General features: G+C 30.9%; 5 protein-coding genes across 6 annotated transcripts; 4 read left to right on the forward strand and 1 right to left on the reverse strand.

The window, feature by feature from the left end:
- The first annotated feature begins 987 nt into the window (after window positions 1-987).
- LOC105634611 (shugoshin) lies at window positions 988-3688 on the forward strand. Of its 2 annotated transcripts, XM_089720069.1 has the most exons (9): window positions 989-1548; window positions 1664-1701; window positions 1803-1911; window positions 2011-2034; window positions 2144-2212; window positions 2642-2686; window positions 2774-2870; window positions 2956-3016; window positions 3260-3688. In XM_089720069.1, exons 1-9 carry the CDS (start codon window positions 1384-1386, stop codon window positions 3525-3527), a joined length of 876 nt encoding a protein of 291 aa, XP_089576195.1. In that variant the 5' UTR covers window positions 989-1383; the 3' UTR covers window positions 3528-3688. The 2 variants fall into 2 exon arrangements, with proteins under 2 accessions (XP_089576196.1, XP_089576195.1); XM_089720070.1 differs by lacking the exon at window positions 2642-2686 and having other exon boundaries at window positions 988-1548.
- Window positions 3689-4144: 456 nt separating this feature from the next.
- LOC149496717 (uncharacterized) lies at window positions 4145-7437 on the forward strand. The gene is made up of 2 exons (XM_089720428.1): window positions 4145-5381; window positions 5422-7437. Exons 1-2 carry the CDS (start codon window positions 4873-4875, stop codon window positions 5519-5521), a joined length of 609 nt encoding a protein of 202 aa, XP_089576554.1. The 5' UTR covers window positions 4145-4872; the 3' UTR covers window positions 5522-7437.
- LOC119369950 (putative mitochondrial protein AtMg00860) lies at window positions 6638-7222 on the forward strand. Its single transcript, XM_037636937.1, has one exon. It carries the CDS (start codon window positions 6638-6640, stop codon window positions 7220-7222), a length of 585 nt encoding a protein of 194 aa, XP_037492865.1.
- Window positions 7438-8027: 590 nt separating the features above from the next.
- On the reverse strand, window positions 8028-11780 carry LOC105634628 (peroxidase 72). The gene is made up of 4 exons (XM_020679472.3): window positions 11495-11780; window positions 10747-10938; window positions 10492-10657; window positions 8028-10130 (listed from the first exon to the last, which is right to left on the reverse strand). Exons 1-4 carry the CDS (start codon window positions 11723-11725, stop codon window positions 9724-9726), a joined length of 996 nt encoding a protein of 331 aa, XP_020535131.3. The 5' UTR covers window positions 11726-11780; the 3' UTR covers window positions 8028-9723.
- On the forward strand, window positions 8532-8969 carry LOC119369952 (uncharacterized). Its single transcript, XM_089720429.1, has one exon. The coding sequence runs from the start codon at window positions 8532-8534 to the stop codon at window positions 8967-8969; it is 438 nt and encodes a 145-aa protein (XP_089576555.1).
- Window positions 11781-19635: the final 7855 nt, after the last annotated feature.

Raw genomic sequence — 19635 nt, forward strand, 5'->3', positions numbered from 1 at the left:
ATGTCGTTTGTAGGGATAGATGATTCTCCAATTTTTCCCTTGCCCTTACCCGAATTTGAGTTTCCTCCACTTGCCATTATATGATAATAAAATATAATTTGGAAAATTGAATAAAAAAAATTAGAGAGAATAATTACTTAATAAGAGAGATTGTAGAGTAGAGAAGAATAAATGAATAATATAGAGTAGAGTGTAGTATATTGTAGAGAGAGTAAGTAGAGAGAGTTGAGATTTTTTTGTAATGAATTTGTAAATAAAATGAGGTATTTATAATAAATCCAAAAATTCATTTTTCCAAAAATACCTTGAAACTAGCCGTTATGTAGCCGTTTATGGCTGTTGAGAGGGGTAATTAAGACATTTCACAACAAATTAAAAAAAAAAAAACAGCAGGTCTGACAGTTACAATGGCTACCGGCGGTTCTAACCGGACGGAGAACCGGCGGTTCCAATCCGGTTCCGATCGGTTCTCTGGAACTGCCGGTTCTGGTTCCTTATTTGCTGGAACCGGAACCGAACCGGATTTTTCCGGTTTCGGTTTCGGTTCGTCCCGGTTCCGGTTCTCACCGGTTCCGATTACGGTTCCGGGCCGGTTCTAACCGACGGTTCCGGTTCCCGGAACCGTAATATGGCTATGACTACCTCAAAGTTCGCAGCAAATCCAATAAAGTTGGGTGTAATTTTATAGGTGTAATTAAAAGGTTTAAGAGTTGTAATTTTATAAATTTTAATATTTTATTGGTTAAAGTAAAATTTAAGAGTGTTACAAAATTAAAGTAACAAAGTTCAGGGTGAGTTTATGTACTCGCCACTTGAATAATAATATTATATTCACTTTTATATAGTTTTTCAAAATTGGCATAGCCAACTATAAGAATTAGCAAAGTTTTAAAAAATAAAATGAGCAAACGAATCGCTTACAAAATTCCTACACTGCATGCCATTATTAAATGGAACAATATTTAAAGGACCCATGCATATTGGATCCGAAGTCAGTAGCAAGGAGAACAAAGAAAAGGTTCGGAAATTTAAATTCAGGTTTGGTAGCATCTTGGCACTTTAGCTTCGGAAAGCCGTTAAAAGCTCCGAACCTTCACTCCTTATCGTCTTTGCCTTTGCTTTCTCTCTTTCGCTCTTTTTCTTTTTCTTTTTTCTCTCTTTCACTTCCCTCTTTCTCTCCTTCTTTCTCATCTTGAATCAAATCTTAACTTCACACTCAATTCTAACAAAAGATTCATCAGTTCTTGTATCCCTTCATTTCTCGATCTTGATTTTGAATTCTTTTTTTAAGCAAAAGGGTTTCTTCAATTGTTTCTTCAACAATTATCCTGTTCTTATTTGTGTTCAGCAAAATAACCCATTAGAGATTTTAGATAGAAAATCATGAAAGGTGAAAGAATGGCAAAAAGATCATCATTTGGAAGCATAGTAAGGAAAAGACTCTCTGATATTACAAATTCTCAGTCACAACCCAAATTGGTTACTGTAGAAGAAAAGCAGCCCTCAATTGCCAATTCTACAGAAGATTTGATTAATCAGCTTCTTATGGTACTAAAAATTATTTGTTTGGTCTAATTTTATATGAATTTTTCCCCTTTATTAGAAATAAATCAATTTCTTTGGCTTAAAAGGACTTGCTTTATTATTTTTTGTTTTGGTGCAGGAAAAAGCTACTCTGATGAAGCTTGTTGAGGACAGAGAGTATCCTTTTATAGTTTAATTTTCTTTTATATATAAGTTTTTTCTAGTTGTGTTGTGCCTATTCTGGACGGATTTGGGTTTTCTTGATTTTGATTGAACAGTAAAATTATAGCAGTCAGTAATAACCAACTGAGGAATCTGAAAACTCTTTATCAGAAACTGCAATTGCAAAATTGGAATCTTGCTCAATCAAACAGCCAGATGTTAGCTGTTAGTTTCTCCTTACGACTTAGTATTTAAATTTTTTTTTTATTCTTTTCCAGAATTAGTTTCATGGTGATATTGATTTATGTTATTTTGATTCCACAGGAGGTTAATTTAGGAAGAGAAAAGGCAAGTTTGTTCTAATTTAAACTATTTGCTTGAATAACTAGAAGTCTTTTTTTTTTAGGATCTTATTATTATTTGGTGTCCAATTTGAGAAATGGCATTTTTGTCTCAGTTGAAGGCATTACAACATGAACTTGTATGCAAGGATGCATTACTTAAAGCCAAAAACATGAGACTACAGGTTATTTCTTGTTTTGCATTCTTTGATCTCAATTAATTCAATGCAATGAAAATTGTTGAATTTGACATTATGCAGAAAAACCAAGAATTTAAAACCATTTCCTGTGATACTTTTATATTTGAATAAATTAAGTAAATGATTACTATTTCAAGTATAATCATAACAGGACCAACAAATTCTTTTTAGTTCCTTAAAATAAGCTTGCAATAGGAATTTGGTTTTTGACATCCATTTCTGAACCAAAGAAAAGATAGTTTGAGTGAATTTTTAGCCCAGTTCAATTACAACTCATATTGCTGATTGAATAGTAAAATGAATTGTATATCTGAGTTAAAATATTAAAATTTCACTAAGTCAACATATCTCAGAGTAGACATTCAAGTAAACCAAAATTTTGTCTATTGCAATCAATTAACCTTTATTATGCAGGGAAAAGCAGATATCAGTAACAACAATCCAAATTCTGTGCCTCAGGTGAGTCTTTGGTTTCATGACACTATCAGAACCATTAAAAGTTATGCAATTTTCTGACTTGACCTTATCATACTTTGCTGGCTTAAGGAAGGAGAGAAGAATATAGCTAGAGATTGCATACAGAAAGCTAACAATGGTACCAAATCTGGCAATCGAATCAGAAGGCGTACAGCAAGAAGTCAATGTAGATATTTTCACCTAATCTGAATTTATTGTCTTTGTTTCTTGATAATGGTTACTCATATAAGACCATTTCAATTTACTTGCAGCTATAGCCCCTTCTACTACATGTAGACAAGGTATAGAAAAGGAGAAGCTTGAAAACAAACGGTAATTTTGCACTCTACTCTTTTCATGCCTGGCGAGGCAAGTTCTGAATGCATAATTCTGATTTTTGTTAGAGCACAAAACATATTTACCTCTTCAGTGACTATTACTTTGCAAAGTCTTAATGAAAACACAATGCAGGTTGATTTAGAAAGAAGAAAACAGTAACTCTTTTTGTGATTTTGTAATTTTAGCCCAAGTTTTTTGAAGCAATAGTTGTTTCAATCTGTAATTTTATCTGTGCAGGCGCTGTTTGAGAAGACAATCTGCTAGGTTCAAATCCCAAGAAAGGGAGCCTAAGGAGAACTTGTTTGAGATTGAAGATCTCAAGTTCTCAATCAGTCAGTCAGTTGATAATCCAATACAAGAAGATGGTCTGAAAAAAGAAACATTATGTGAGCTAAGAAATGAAGCGCCAAGATCTTCATTTGGAAGACCAGTACGTAGAGCTGCTGAGAAGGTGCAATCCTACAAAGAACTTCCACTTAATGTCAAAATGCGTAGGGAAGAATGAACAGAACTAATCTTGCAGTATATATAGACATTTTTAGTTTAAACTATATAAACATGTCATTTTTGTCATTTTAACAGAATGGTGAGTGTTGTTATGTCATTGTAAGTTAACAATTGTTGTAATGTAAAACAGCTTTTAATGATCATGGATTGATTTTTTTTTTTTTCCCCTTGCTGAAAAAATATATTTGTGCTCTTGGAAAGGGCAAAATTCTTGACATATATTGTATGCTTACTTCCTTGTTATTTTGTTTTCAGCTCAAACACAAGAATAGAATGGAAACAAAAGATTCATAAAACTTACCATATCCTAATAGAAACCAAAACAATGTCTCCCTCTGACAATGAACAATTCTAAAATTAAAAACCCAAAATTCAAGAAAACCAATTTCATCAAACGAAAATGACTTAAATCTCATAAACCCACTAGAGGAAATTCAAAAACACAAGCTATATGTCAATTTGAAACAATATAAAACGGTTTCTGTAGAGTGCCATCCAAAATCACCATCCATCATTAAACCCACCGTGAATTCTTTATGGTTAATTGAAAAATAGAAAAAACAAATTGTGATACGTGTAAACCAATCTTATAGGGTTTTGTATTCTTTTCTATTCTTCTTGTAAAACGATGCTGTGTCTTTTAGTGAAACGGTGTCGCATCTTCATATCAGCCGATCGGTAGAATGGCGGGGAAATTGATTAGCTGATTAGTTGAGCGGTTAGAGTCAATAAAGAAGCCAACGCTTGTAATCGTGGGTTCTGTGGAGCAATTGTATGAGAATCTTCTCAGTATTTCTCTTCTCTCTCTTCTTGAGTTTTCTTTTCCCTTTCTCTCTCTTCTCCTCTTCCCTCTCCACATCCTTGATTTCTTGAATTTAGAGTAACACTGGTATCAGAGCACTTTCCTGGCCATGACTGAGGTGTCTACAACTAGGTCCCAAGAAGCTCCGAGAAAGAAATTTGCGGGGATGCTTCTGGAGTCAGAACAGAGGAACAGACATGAGTTCCTTGGCGCCTTTGCTGAGTTGGAAACTCTTATGGCAGCAAATAACCACAATTCGCAAAATGGAGGACCACCTCGATCGGGTAATAATTCTGAAACTCATCATCAATTTGTTAACACAACTACACCACTAGCTAGCAATTGGGGACACGGATCAAGAATTGATCTCCCTCGCTTCAATGGGGAAGGGTTAGATGGATGGCCGCTTCCATGTGAATATTTTTTTGAGGTAACTCGAATTAATCCAAAGAATAGCGTCAAGATTGCTGCCTTACATCTGTAAGACAAAGCAATCCAGTGGCATCAGGGGTATGCGAAGCTTAAAGGAGCTGAGGCATATATGGATTGGGGAAGCTATGTAGAAGGGTTAATAGCTAGGTTTGGAACTCAAGCCTATGATGATCCGATTGCAGACTTGAGGAACTTGAAACAAGAAGATTCATTACAAGGATATTTGGACAGTTTTGATGAACTGTACCCTCAGGCAGGGATAACTGAAGTACAAGCCCTTAGTTTTTTCCTCTCAGGCCTTAAGGATGAACTGCAGATGCCAATTAGGATGTTTAAACCAAAAACCTTATCTGAAGCATACTCATTAGCACGCTTGCAGGAATTATCTGTAGCTGCTGTCCAACAGAAGCCAAGAATTAGCAAACCCTCAACCTTCTCCTCCTATTCAACAATGAACCCCGACATCAAACAAACAAATTCACGCAGTTCTCAACCCAGTTCACAGCCATTTCGATCCACCACCACGACCCCCCAAATCAGAAATCATTACCAGCTCTGCTTCCTGCCCCCAACATTCCAAGACTACCCTATATTAACATACCCCTTTAACACTAACCAGTAAGGAGATGGATGAAAAAAGGGCTAAAAATTAATGCTTCTGGTGTAATGAAAAGTTCTTTCCTGGCCATAAGTGTTCCAAGAAACATGTATATGTGTTGCAATTAAAAGAGGTGATTTTAGAAAATCAGGAATCATAGATTGGGGAGACTGAAACTGAGTTGGATGGTACTGACAGTATAGTTGAAGGTCAGCTATCCTTACATGCCTTATGGGGCACTGGTAATAACCAAACAATGATGGTGAGAGGGCTAAGTGGGAAGAAATGGCTGCATATACTCATTGATACTGGTGGCACCCATAATTTTCTTAATGAAAGATTGGTGCAGCAACTGCAGTGTCAGTTAAGGAAAGTTACAGGTATTTGGGTGGAGATTGCAAATGGAACTGAGCTTAAGTGTGATAGTATGTGCAAAGGGTTTGAGTGGTCTATGCAGGGGCAAGCATTTAAGGCTAATGTGTATGTGTTACCCTTAGAAAGCTATGACCTCATACTTGGGATACAATGGCTCAAGACTTTGGGAGATATTAATTGGAACTTCTTTGAATTGACCATGAAGTTTCAATTGCAAGGCCAACAATACTTGCTCAAGGGTGAGGAATTCCACACCCCTGCTAATAAACTTAATGTCTTGTCTCTAAAGGAAGGATTGCAAACTGGATGGTGTAGCCTAAGCTATGAGCCAAAACCAAACAAGCTTTTTAATCTGCAGTTACAGGCACAACCCTTGTGGAAGGATCTTGAAGTCTTATTGGACACCTTTCTAGAGTTGTTTCAAGAACCCAAGACCCTATCTCCCAAAAGAACACATGACCATCGCATTTAACTTAAGTCTGGATCCCAACCCACTAACATCAGACCCTACAGGTATGCAGTAGAATAGAAAAATGCAATTGAGAGTATGATTGGAGAAATGTTTCAGAATAAAATTATAAGGCCTAGTCATAGCCCTTATGCCAGCCTTATTGCATTGGTAAAAAAGAAAGACAATACATGGAGAATGTGTATAGACTATAGGGAATTGAATGCTATTACCATTAAAGACAAATTTCCAATACCCCTAATTGAAGAAATATTGGAAGAGTTAGGAGGTGCAGTGATTGTTTCAAAAATAGACCTCAGCTCTGGTTACTGGCAAATCAGTATGTATGAAGATGACATTCCCAAGACAACTTTTAGGACTCATGAGGGGCATTATGAGTTCCTAGTTATGCCTTTTGGCCTCACTAATGCTCCTGCTACCTTCCAGTGACTCATGAATGCAATTTTTAAGCCTGTCCTTAGGAAGTTTGTGTTGGTGTTTTTTGATGACATCCTAGTGTATAGTCAGTCTAGGGAAGAGCATCTTCAACATCTGGCTTGGGTATTTATGGCTATGAGAACCCACACACTCCTTGCCAAGAAAAGTGAATGCTCATGTGGAGCTGCTCAGGTGGAGTATCTTGGCCAAGTAATATCAGCTCATAGAGCGCACAATGACTCAGCCAAGATTTCAGCAGTTAAGGATTGGCCAGAACCCCAAACAGTGAAGCAATGTAGAAGTTTTTTGGGTCTCACAGGGTACTACAGACCTTTTGTAGCTGGATATGGAACCATAGCTCGACCTCTTAGAGACCTGCTTAAGCTTGGCAACTTCCACTGGACAGCAAAAGCACAAACTGCTTTTCATGCCTTGAAGCAGGCCAAGATTCAGGCCCCCTATTCTTGCCTTGCAAAACTTTTCCAAAACTTTTATTGTACAAACAGATGCCAGCAGTCATGGAATAGGTGCTGTCCTTATGCAAGATGGACATCCTCTAGCCTATATCAGCAGGACACTTCTCCAAAGTTCTACTTATGAGAGAGAAATGCTTTTTCTTGATATCACTTTGAAATGTTTGAGCATTTTTGGATTTGTTTACATTTTTATTGATTCTGTAAATTGCTGTATAGCAAATTGAAGGTTGGGAATCCTTGTCATAGTGTTCTTTAATATATTTACTAAAAAAATTTTAGAAATCTTCAAGTAATTTAAGCATGGATTTTCAAATGAAACACTGATGGATTTTTGTTGAACACCAATATGTCTCTATTCAGTATATTTACTAAAAAAATTTCAGAACTTACTACAAAAGTTTAAAGATCTTGAAGTAATTTAAGCATAGATTTTCAGATGGGACTCTAATGGGACTCTAATGGATTTTTTTTGAACACCTATATCTATGTACCTATAGAATATTGGACATGATGTGTAATTCTTATATCCATCTGCAGGATTAAACTGAGGAGCTTTTGTCAAATAAGCAATGAAAAGAAAATGAATAAAAGTATCCTTTTAATTTTATTTTCTGTTTTTTTTCTTCCCCTGTTTGGTTTCTGAGAAAATGTCAGAGAGTTTGAGAAATGAATTAAAGACATAAGACCACAGAAGGCTCTATATCGGAGTCCAGGCAGTGCCCTTCAGCTGATTAACCTTTTTTAAAAGGTCTGTTTATGTATATTCATCATTTCTTTTTAACTTACAACAATTTGACTTTCAGAGAACCCACTACCTTTACATTAGCATTAACATTTTGATGATCCAACTATGTGACAAGTTGGTAAGATGATTCTCTTTATCGTCTGTTCCTTCAAAAGCAGGTGGGATTTAAAATAAGCCTTTATGGTTAATGTTAACCTCTGGTGAAAGAATCCTCCCATTTTAATGAAGATTTATCAGATTTATTTTACAATTACATTCAAATTGTTTCTACAGTTATCTCCAATCTCCAAGACGATTGGGTTCTGCAAGTGTCTCAGCACGATTTCAAAGAGAACATGTGAAACTTCCCCCAACTTCGAGTCGGGCAATGATGGGTTAGTAAACTTCGAGAACACAAGGACATTCTGCTGGCGGAGAGTAGATTCTGCTATTCCTTCAATACCTCAAATTGAAAATAGAGAATTCTGTGAAAGTGACAGTAATGTTTCTTCTTCTACTTCTTTGGTTTCTAACTCCACTTCAACTGAACATATGTATAGAGGGGAACCGATAATGGCATTAACTGTGGGTGAAGAAATGATAGACAAGAATGCAAATCCTAGCTCAATGAGCGAGCATTTAAACCAAACTCTTAGTTTTGGCCTGTCGGAAGTGGTTGGCATGTCGGCTGAGAAGGATTCTAATCTAGATGGGGCAGAATCTTCTGCCTTACCCTTTGTCAGAATCTTGGGATAGAGTGAAGGAGGCATTTGCACCTACACTTACGAGTATCATTAAGAACTATGGAGATATAGCTGCAAATTGTTTTATGAAAACACCAGAAGGTCGTTCCTTGGCATTGGAGAATCTTTCTGGATTAATTCAAACATTTCAAGCAGAAAAATTTTGTGAGCTTCCTCAACTTGAAATTCAAAAGGCAATTGCTCTAGTTGATGATTTCAGAATTGCAGGTTTGGACGTTGATTGGCTGCAGGAAAGGTTGAATGACATGTTGGACGCGAAACAATTGATTGGACAGTCTTCAACCTTAAAGGAGAGGATTGATAAAAGTAATCAAGTCATCAAGGAGAAGAAGAGAGAGTTACAAGTTTATGAACCACAACTATCGTGCTTCGAGAAAAAGTGAATTTAACAAAGAAGAAACTGGCTGCAGGACAAGCTGAGGTTGAAACTATACGAGAAAAAATCTCAAACACTAAAGGCTAAAGTGAGATACTTTGTTGATCATTCACCATTTGATGGCCTCTTCTGATTTATATATTTTCCCTTATATGCACACTAGTAAAACAGAGATATTCCATACTTATCTACTCTGAGATGAACTTGAAATGCACTTCTATTTTGGAATATTTCTATTAACAAGTTATTTTTGAGACCTTTTCTGGAACCGTGTAGAACATAAATTTGAAGGATTAAGATTTTTCTAGCCAAAGGAATTTTGCTATGCTAGTGTAAATTTTATGTTTTCATGCTTTGTTCATTTAACTCCCACTGGTTCAATTTTATAGAATTCAACCACCATAATCATACCAAATTCAATCATTTATAAATATATTCTACATTTCAAATTCTATTTTGAATTGCAAAATCCTATTAACCTACATTTGAAAGGTAATAGGATTTTGCAATTCAAAATAGATTTTTAATGTAGAATATATTTATAAATGATTGAATTTGGTATGATTATGGTGGTTGAATTCTATAAAGTTGAACCAGTGGGAGTTAAATGAACAAAGCATGAAAACATAAAATTTACACTAGCATAGCAAAATTCCTTTGGCTAGAAAAATCTTAATCCTTCAAATTTATGTTCTACACGGTTCCAGAAAAGGTAGCAAAAATAACTTGTTAATAGAAATATTCCAAAATAGAAGTGCATTTCAAGTTCTCCTGCAATTCTTTCTAACTTCTCCCCTTGAACCTGTCAATGGAGAAATATTACCCATCTTAATCATTGACTTGGCAAACTGCTCAAAGAAAAGCTCATTGTTCTCTGCATATTTCTTAACAAGTGCCATGGATGCTTCATTCTTTGTGAGGAGAACTTGATCAGAACTTAGAAGGCCTTTTGAAGCCAATAAGTTCTTGAAGTAACTATTATCAAACTTTGTTGGACTTACAAAGTCCAAGAAAAACAGGTTTTGATCACCTCCAGATCTAGGGCAGCGGGCGCGTAATTGTGCAGCATATGATTGAGCAAGTGTGTAGTCAGGTTGCCCATTCCCTGACTGGTTGTACAGCCTCTGTCTAAAGCTGGTGCATCTAGCATTTCCTATTGTGTGGCTTCCTGCCAGAATTTCAAGAAACACTTAATCAGGTTTTCTTCGAGAGGGGGAAAAAAAGAAAAGAAAAAGAACCCACAAACACAAACTTTTGGTTCTTGATTCAACATAAAATAAACTGAATTTTTGAAAGAAAGCCAAACTGAACTGAACCAAATTTTATAGAAAATCGATCCGAAACAAACTGAAGTTCTAGCACAGGAATTATTGCAATCAAAGTAGGAAAAGAAAAAGATCAATGTTTTATATTTTCCAGTCATATTCTATATTAAAAATCATATTTAAAATGTTAGCATTAATAATTATTACATTTATTTAATGTTTTTCTTAACAGAATTTGATCAAAACTGTTAATATTTTTCTTACCAGATAGAGCTACGAGATCAACAACATCAAGACCCTGAAGCTTGAATTTAGTAAGAATAGTTTGAAATGTGTTATTTGGAGCAGGAATGTTATTGTTAGATCCACTCAAGCTTGCTCCTTTCGAGTCTCTTCTTCCCAAAGGAACTTTCCAAGTGGGCCCTCCAGTCTGTGTAGAGAAAAAGTAATAATGAAAATGGGGTCAGCTCAGGATTTTGGCTTACTATGAATGGTTTAAGAAGTAATAATAAAACTTACAAGAACAGTGGAGTCTCTAGCAGCCAAGGCCAAAATATCAGCACAAGACACAGTTTTAGGACACTCTTTTTCAAGTGCAGATTTAATTTCATCAATCACTTCAAATCCTCTTGCTGAGTTTCTGTTTGGATTAGACCTCTTCTCACTAATTATGCTTCCACTGTTGTCTAACAATATCGATGCATCACAACCCTGCAATTACAAGTTCTTTATATTTGTTAATTGCAAAAATAGAAATTGCCACATTTTGACACTAGTTAATTAGGTCTACATTTTAAGCTAAAGCAACTTTTTTTTTTTTTTTTTTTAAAAAAGGAAAATCAAGAGGAGAGATAATATGAACCGAGGACTTAAAACATCTAATTTTATGCTGTATGAGTTTATATTTATATCATAATACAAATATGCTGACATGAAACCTATTTATAATGTATCATTGACACACGAACATGACAATTGGATGACTTAGGGTTTATTCTGTAAAATTAGCTATTTCAGTAGCGTATGTTAGAGTAATTTTTCATAAAATGCTAAAAGTTAAACATTACATGAATTAACCTTTTATAAAACGCTATCTTAACTTTTAAAAACTAATTCAAACAATAGGTTACCGAACACTGTAAAAAATAGTGTTTAGCGTTTTGACTAACTACTTAAAAAGTTGTTGTCGAACACAGCATTAGTGTTAGCACAGTGGAAAAGCCATTAACTATACAAATAATGAGTGATAGGTAAACAAGTAACAGACCTTGACAAAACAGTCATGAAAATGAAGCCTAAGTAATGAGGCTGCCATGCGAGCTTCTTCAGCAACAGCCTTAGCTACAACGGATTTGACAATCTGTTGAGCATTTGGGCATGAATGGTCATAAAATTGTGGGTAGAGATAACCTCTAGAAGAACTCTTGGCGCAAGAACAAAGAGGAGCAAAGGCCACAAGAGCAAGAACATAAAGAAAGCTTATAATGCACTGAGCCATTATAATTAGTCTTCTCTTTTTTCACTTTCAAGAACAAGAAGAGCAAATTTCAGAACTTGGTGTTGAGAAATTAGAGAATTTTAGAGGTATTTATAGAGAGAAATTTAGTGGATACAGACTTGAGCTAATAAAGGAAGGGAGCAAAAAATTTGGAGTTGGTAACTAACTAACTAGCTTTTGTAGTATTTTGTATTGCAACAAATAAATAAGTTTAAAAAAAAAAAAAAAAAAAAGATTGGAGTTGTTAGAATAGATGCTCATTCTTTTGGCTGACTTGTTCATTTCATGTTAGTACATAAGTTCATGTTAGTACATAAGTTTGTATTGTACATACACATGTAGTGAGAGTCAACAACAAATTATATTTATTATAGAGTGACAAATTTAATAATTCTTCTCTCCCAAAATTATACCGAGCACGTTTTTTCACACGGTTTAAGAATAGTTTGTTAAATTAGTTTAACTACTCCTTACGCCCATAAATATAAAGTTTTCAAGATGTTTACATGATGAGTAAAAAACAATTAACTCTCTTAAATTATAACAAAATTTTCATTAATTTGACTAATTATCTTTTATCTCATATCATTATTAATGTGTTTAATATATATAAAAATGTAAAATTGAAAAAATTCATTAATTATTTTTTAATATTTTCAAAACAATTTATATTTATTGACAAAAAAAACTCTAAAACAAGTTATATTTATGAATAAAAGAGTATAATATTTTTTCTTACTTTAAAGATTGTATATTAATGCTTTCTTAAAGAATTTCAAAATAGTATGAATGGTTAACATATTAAAATTTTAGAAGATGTTTTAACACTATCTAGTAAATTCAACCAATAATAATTCTTTGTTTCAAAAAAATAAATTCTATAAAATTTTATGGAGTTTATTTATAAATCTAAATTCTATATTTGGTGAGAAAAAAGGTGAAGAATTCAATATAAACTCAATTCTACAAATTCAACTCTATATATTTGAATATAATTAAATCAAATTTTACAAAAAACGATATAATTTCCAAATGAAATCCACAGACTTAAACAACCAAAACTTTATAACAAAACTCTTCATCCTCCTAATCATCTAAAATTATTTATGTCAAGGGTATTTTAGGAAAAAAAATAAACTTTCAATTTTTAAATTTATTTCAAACATTAAAAATTTATTTATAAATTAATTCCATATTTTGAGTTCATTTATACCAAACCAAACATAATTATTGACACAGACTATTTAAAATGATATTATGAAAGTGAAAAAAAAAATTCTTAAAATACTAGTAAGACCATTATTTTGGAACACCCAAAAAAAATTTGAAACTATACGAGTATACGTTTGTAGATAATATTTTTATTTCCATTTCGAAGGGAGAAAAGAACTTGATTGAAGGTTTGTGGAGTAGAAAAGGTTTATCAAATTGAGCCTATTTTTTATTTTATATAGATTTTGAGATTTGTAATACCATTTTAGCAGAGTTATGTTTTTGATTTATTGCGTTTTCTCTCTTTTTATCCTTATTGTTGAAGAATTTTTTATTTTTCTCTCTTTTTATCCTTATTGTTGAAGAATTTTTTATTTTTCATAGAGTCGATACTGATCGTTGATTCTTTATAGTTAAAGATTTTATATCTTCAAATTTAAAATAAGTTTTTTTACCGAGGGAACTTAACAGTGAGATTTATTTTTGTATTAATATTTGGTATTTTAGATTCTTTTATGATGTTAAGCAAAATGATAAAATTTCAAATGCGATTCTATTTGAAAATAAATAAATTTCACGTGAAAGATTATTTTGATTTTCTATATTTTTATTTTTATTTCTCAAAAATATTGTGACCATATTATATTATTTAGTAATGAAATGAGAATTTTTCTTTTTTTTTTTTTTAAGAAAATGGTGAGTGAGCCATCATCATCACCGGACTTGTCTATCTACCAAATCATGTACTTATAATCATGTACTTAAAAATTAAAAATTATTATTCCAGTACCTAATTCAAATTTTTTTTTTTTTTGGAATAATTCCTAAGTCAACCTAAAAACTCAATAAAAATGAAATTTAATATCTCTATAAATATTTATATATAAGACAAATATTGGTAAAATATAGAAGTGGACTCACCTGCTTCTTTGACGTATAACATATAGGATGATGTCAACATTATCGACCAATAATAAATAAAGACAAGGATGACGGTGCGAGTCAGCAATCTATGAGACTCTGACTTTGAGACAGCTTGAGATTGGAACATTCAAACGTCCACTTACAACGTTATTTTCATGTATGGTACATATATTATAAAATAACAAATAATATAAAGGAATTAATTAGGGATTTTAACCGGAATAGGTGTTACCTGTTTCTATTTAATGATTCCAATTAGTCTTTTGGTAACAAATAGCAAAATTTCAATTAATTAGGGTTAATTAGGAATTCTAATACTTTTTGAGAATAAAGTAGCAAAACTAGTAACAAAGGAATTAATTAGGGATTCTAATATTGGGAAGGTCATAATTAGAATTATTTATTACTCTCTATCTCTGAATTTTTATATCTGTCATTTATAGTTTTTGCATAAAGTAATAATTATTTATTACACTACTAGGCTCCATTGAGAAAAGAAACTTACCTGAATTGAAGATATGAAGTCTCAAACTACACACAACCAATAATCCATCTTATATTTGGAATTATCAGCGAAATAAAAGATCCACATAAAAAATCTTCAATAATGAAGAATAACCCATGAAAGGAGAGAAATTAATAATCCCACTAAGAGGTACCAAAAACACTCAAGATCTATCAATTATTATAAATCTGAGAGTAAATTTAAAATTTGTTCAAAATGATTATAGATTTAAAAATTATTAGAAAGAAAACTAAATAAAATAAAATAAAATAAAATAATAGACAGAGATGAAAAGAAATCACCGATGGCGTAGGTTTAGAGACAATTTAGAATAACACAAAAAAAGAGAGAGAGAGACGGCTAGGATTTTTTTTTTTTTTTTACACACTATACTGTTCTTCTTAGGAAGATAGTAATTCACTTGGTTTAAATAAGTTTAAGATAGAGTTTAAGTTTAAGTTTAACTTTGACTATTAATATTACTAGTGATAGAATGGTAAATCAAAAAAAAGAAGATATTTAATGAAGCATTGGAATTGGAATCATAAAATGTCACTTACTTAGAAAAAAAAAATCTAAAACGACATGTATTAAAAAAAAAAGAGGAAGTATTATATTATTTAATTTAAGAATGTTGGGAATAAAAATCTCATATTCAAGTAAGTCCTAGTTAAAGAAATTATCGAATTTAACCAATCTATAAAAACCGTAAAATATATAAATAAAATTAACTTTTTTTTGCCAACCTACTACATTAGAACTAAATTCTACTAGCATCGGGTCGGCTTATTAATTAAAGGGTAAAAATGCTCATAAGGATCGAACTCCTGGTCTCATTTAAAGCAGAAGAGTGTCAAATCACTCATCCCAACACTCATTTACATAAAACTAACTTTATTTCATAACCTGTAATGTTTTAATATATTTGATCCTTAATATTATCGCTGTTATGAAATTCGAGACTGTTTCAATCAATATGTTATCACTCAACTGATAACTCTCGTGCATGTAACGATGGATCCAAAATTTAAAGTTAGAGGGTTAAAAAGAAATTTCAAAAAGATTAAGATATATTAACTAAAAAAGAAATTTTCAAAGTTTTCTAATTTTAGAATTGAGGGGGTCCCTCAATGTTAGATGGTATTAATAACTATTGTTATGCACTATTAGTTCTATTATTATGTTGAGGGTTTGACATGATCTTAATGGCATAAAATGCTCTTTTCGCAAGTGCAGTGCAGAGGAAGATGATCCAAAATAGGAAGGTAAAGGGTAGGAGTTAGGACAACTACTCAAAAAGTTCCTAATTCTTCAAACTCAAACTATACCTTATGTATTAATATTCTGCTTTTGCAATAAGAGACTATCCTTTCTCTTGTCCTTTTATGGCTAGCTTAGGCCTTGCTTTTTGACCAAGTATAACCATTTTTTTTTTTTCCATGAGCGTTTGGCATTGGTTAAGTGAGAAAAAATCAATAATTATTTTCAAATAAATGATTCTCATTCTACGGCTAGATTTTAGAAATAATGTACTTCCTTCTCATATCATTATTTTTTTTCCTTTTGAAAAAAAAAAAATTAAGAATTGTAAGCCGTAACCCTAGTCCCTCCTCCTTCTCTCGTATCTCTTCAGTCTTCTAACCCTAATTTTAGTTTGGACTAATATCTTCTAATCTTTCTTTCGCTATCTATTTTTGCTTTTAATTTTTTATTCACTTTAATAAACTTAGATCTATTTTTTTATAACAAATTTCTCTTTTTTGTCTTTCTTATTGTTGTTTTGTCTCCATATTTGAATTTTTTTTTTTTTTTTTTTTGTCCTTGCTTTGTGAGGGTTTAAATAAAAATATGATATTTGGCTTTATTTAGTTGAAAAATTCAGATCTTGATTCGCATATGAGAAGACTAATAGAATCTGGTAGTGCGGTATATTCTTCTATTGATGCTATTGGCACATAGTGGCAGAAGCTCATATGTGTTCGTCATATGTTGCAAATCAATTAATGGACTAATTATTATTATGAAGATTTATATCTTTTATTAAGATTAATTTCAAGTGGAAAGATCTAACATTATTATTATTTTTTTAATTTTAGTTTCATTATTCAAAAGAACATGAATTTTTTTTTTCCATTAAAAAATCAGCAAACTCTATTCGCAACTAATAGTAAAGTTCTATATTTGGTTCTATCTATAATTCTTGATATTATTATTAATATATTAAATTTTTTTAAAAAATTATTGATTAGTTTGTTTCAATTTTACCCTTATTTCTGCTAAGTATAACAATTATATTCAGATATTTTAGAATTTTTCAAAAACCATCTTATAGGTTTAATTTAAAACTAAAATTTACTCTCTCCCCTCCTTTCTCTCTAAAAAAACCCATAATTGTCTTAATACATTTTCTTTTAGTAGATTTGAGGAGATATATTGGACCAATTCAAATCAAAATTTTAAATCGATTTCACTTGGGTTAAATTGGTTTGGATAATAACAATACAAATGAAATTTTAAATCAAATAGAATTTTGGAATATGAAATTTAAAATAAAATATATTTTTTAAAAATTTTACTATATAAAATGTGGGATGAAAACACTATAAAACATTTTCATATTCCAATCCATACACCTAACTTTTATTTTTTATTTGTAATTATATATTTTAATAATAAAATGTTAAACTTGAGTAAAATATTTCCAAAATTTAAAATAAAAAAAAAACTGTTTCATCCTAAAATTATGCAGAATGAATAATTTAGTTATTCTGAATAATTTAGTTAGTAATTAACTAGGTTGCATGGATTTGGACAAAGGACACGGGTTACGACACGACATGAAAACGGGACACAATAATTTTCGAAAAAATAAGATACGATGTGTTTGGGACACGCTATACTAAAAAAAATTTATTAAAAAATTAAATATGTAAATAACTATTCATAATAAGTCATAAGCATAAAATAAAAAATATTTAATTTTCTACTTCAACATTATTAGTTAAATCCTCAACAATAACATTATCATTAAATACCATTGTCTCCATCTTTGGCCGGCAATTTTAAGAATTCCAACATCTTCAAAAGAGTCAAATTGATCTCCTGTAATGTCCCACTTTTTTGTTTGTTCAATATACTCCCTTTATTTCAAAAAGATAGTGCATCTATTCTTTTTGGTTTGTTCCAAAATATAGTCCATTTTCCTTTTTTACATTATAGTTAATCTTTAAATTGTTTATTATACTCTTATTAAATTTTATTTTATTTTCAATAACCCTCATCAATTCTTACTTATTATTTCAATATAATAATTGCTCATATATTATTTAAGATGAACATAATATGAAAATTATATAAATAAAATTGTCATTTAGCTATAATAATTGCTGTTTTCTTAATCTGTGTGAAAATAGAAAGTAGACTATCTTTTTGAGACGGGGAGTAATATGGTGTGCTTCTTCTTGACAAAAGTCGAAGATTACTATGAACAAAAATTAATTTTTAAATTTAGCAATAAAATTATAAACCTTATATAATGATTTAGGGTTTTTTTTCTTCTTATATATGTTGTAATTTTTTTTTTAAGTATATATGTTTATTTAATTTATATTTATGATCTCAATTTAAAATTTTTTGATAATAAATTTATCTAAAAGTTTTATAAAACTTTTACAAGTATCCTTAAGAAGTCCAAGAAATGTCCTTGAAATATTCTTAAAGTGTCTTAGAAGTGTCTGAAACTAGTAAAATTAAAAAAAAAAAAAATTAAAGACGTTTTAAAGTGTCTAACACGTGTCTAAAAGTGTCTGAAGAGTGTCGGTGTTCGACAAGAGTATGATACAGGTACGATGAACTTTTTAAAATCTCCGTGCATCATAGGTAATTAATATAGACTATAATAGTCAAATAAAAAAAAATGAAGTCAGCTTCAGAGATCCATTATTTGCATGTTTCTCATTGATTTCTTTAATTCTTACCGTGATCAAGAAAAAGTATTATTATTTAATATTATTATTTTCTTTTATTATGTGAGACAAGAAATTTTTTTTTAAATTTACTTTGACATTTTAATTTTTTTTTTTAATATAAAACTGTTCTCTTGATTTTTTTTTTTTTTTTTTTGCTTCTATTTCCTTACATATTCGTAATTTCTTATTTTTAGGTTTTAATATATCTATTTTCATGGTGGCACCAATTTTTTTTATTTTTTGCATTTGTTTTACTTCATTACTAATTAAAGGGAAAGATGTCAAGTCAAGGTATATCCTCATTCATCATCAATTAGTACAAAATTTTTAATTATGTGAAATATTAATATGCTTTGTTTCGTTGCAATTTAATTATGTTTTTTAGTATTTATATTTATTTTAAAATAAATATATTGATTTTTCTTATTAGATTTAAAATTTATATATTAAATTACATCATAATAAATTAAATTTATATTTACAGTTGAGAAACTTAAAATTACCGAATTTCAAATTGAATTTTCATACAATGATATGGAATTAAATTTTAAATTTCAAAAGTAAAAAATTTGAAATGGACTAAAATAAGACTTTAAATTCGGAAATAGGAAACGAGGGTCATTCTATTCTATACGGACCAACTTACAACCTTTACTCACTCCTCTTTTTATGATATTTTTGTCTCCTCTTTTCTTCTTCTTCGTTCTTTCTCTTAATTTCTTTACTTTCTTTGTTTTTGCAATTTTTTTTGCCTAAATGAACTCTGGATGTGTTAGTCTAAGTCTTATTTTTCTTTATTATAAATTAAAATAATAATTGTTAGGGCTTAATATATTCTTGCACGTTAAACTAAATATTATTATTTAATATAAATTTGCCTTTCGTAGTTTGATGCCTAATAATATTGTAATTTGATTTTTAACAGTTAACAATTTAAATAATAATGCTATTAGATTTAGAAAGAATTTTAGGTTTAGAAACATCTAGAGGGACAAAGTAATGTAAATTTAGAATACTTTAATAGTTTAAGTGCAGTAGTTTCAACAAACATTTTTTGTTTCTAAATAATTAATAAATTAATAAATTGAGTAAAAATGCTAATATTTTTTAATATTATAATTTAGAGAGGACATGACCCTCTTCTGAAGATCAGACATAAAGCAAAACTATTATAAGTACAATAATTATTGTTCGCTGATCTAATAAGAAATCTTAATGAAAATTGGAATGTGAACTTAAAAATTAATTGGAAGGCTCTGAAAGTCAAAATCATCGTGAATTACACACCTACTCAAATAAAA

Source organism: Jatropha curcas, chromosome 4 (assembly GCF_041381405.1).
Source record: "Jatropha curcas cultivar XTBG-Jc1 chromosome 4, XTBG_Jcur_1.0, whole genome shotgun sequence".
Classification (NCBI taxonomy): Eukaryota; Viridiplantae; Streptophyta; class Magnoliopsida; order Malpighiales; family Euphorbiaceae; genus Jatropha; species Jatropha curcas.

What these genes read in the sequence shown, in the direction of transcription:
- LOC105634628 (XM_020679472.3), bottom strand. Translation starts at nt 11,725, where the DNA reads ATGGCTCAGTGCATTATAAGCTTTCTTTATGTTCTTGCTCTTGTGGCC. An exon ending in CTAGAGACTCCACTGTTCTT is followed by an intron (nt 10,658 to 10,746) that starts GTAAGTTTTATT and finishes TTCTCTACACAG; the next exon opens with ACTGGAGGGCCCACTTGGAA. An exon ending in TGATCTCGTAGCTCTATCTG is followed by an intron (nt 10,131 to 10,491) that starts GTAAGAAAAATA and finishes AAATTCTGGCAG; the next exon opens with GAAGCCACACAATAGGAAAT.
- LOC119369952 (XM_089720429.1), top strand. Translation starts at nt 8,532, where the DNA reads ATGGGGCAGAATCTTCTGCCTTACCCTTTGTCAGAATCTTGGGATAGA.
- LOC119369950 (XM_037636937.1), top strand. Translation starts at nt 6,638, where the DNA reads ATGAATGCAATTTTTAAGCCTGTCCTTAGGAAGTTTGTGTTGGTGTTT.
- LOC105634611 (XM_089720069.1), top strand. Translation starts at nt 1,384, where the DNA reads ATGAAAGGTGAAAGAATGGCAAAAAGATCATCATTTGGAAGCATAGTA. An exon ending in GCGTACAGCAAGAAGTCAAT is followed by an intron (nt 2,871 to 2,955) that starts GTAGATATTTTC and finishes ATTTACTTGCAG; the next exon opens with CTATAGCCCCTTCTACTACA. An exon ending in GAGAAGCTTGAAAACAAACG is followed by an intron (nt 3,017 to 3,259) that starts GTAATTTTGCAC and finishes TTATCTGTGCAG; the next exon opens with GCGCTGTTTGAGAAGACAAT.
- LOC149496717 (XM_089720428.1), top strand. Translation starts at nt 4,873, where the DNA reads ATGGATTGGGGAAGCTATGTAGAAGGGTTAATAGCTAGGTTTGGAACT. An exon ending in TACCCCTTTAACACTAACCA is followed by an intron (nt 5,382 to 5,421) that starts GTAAGGAGATGG and finishes AAATTAATGCTT; the next exon opens with CTGGTGTAATGAAAAGTTCT.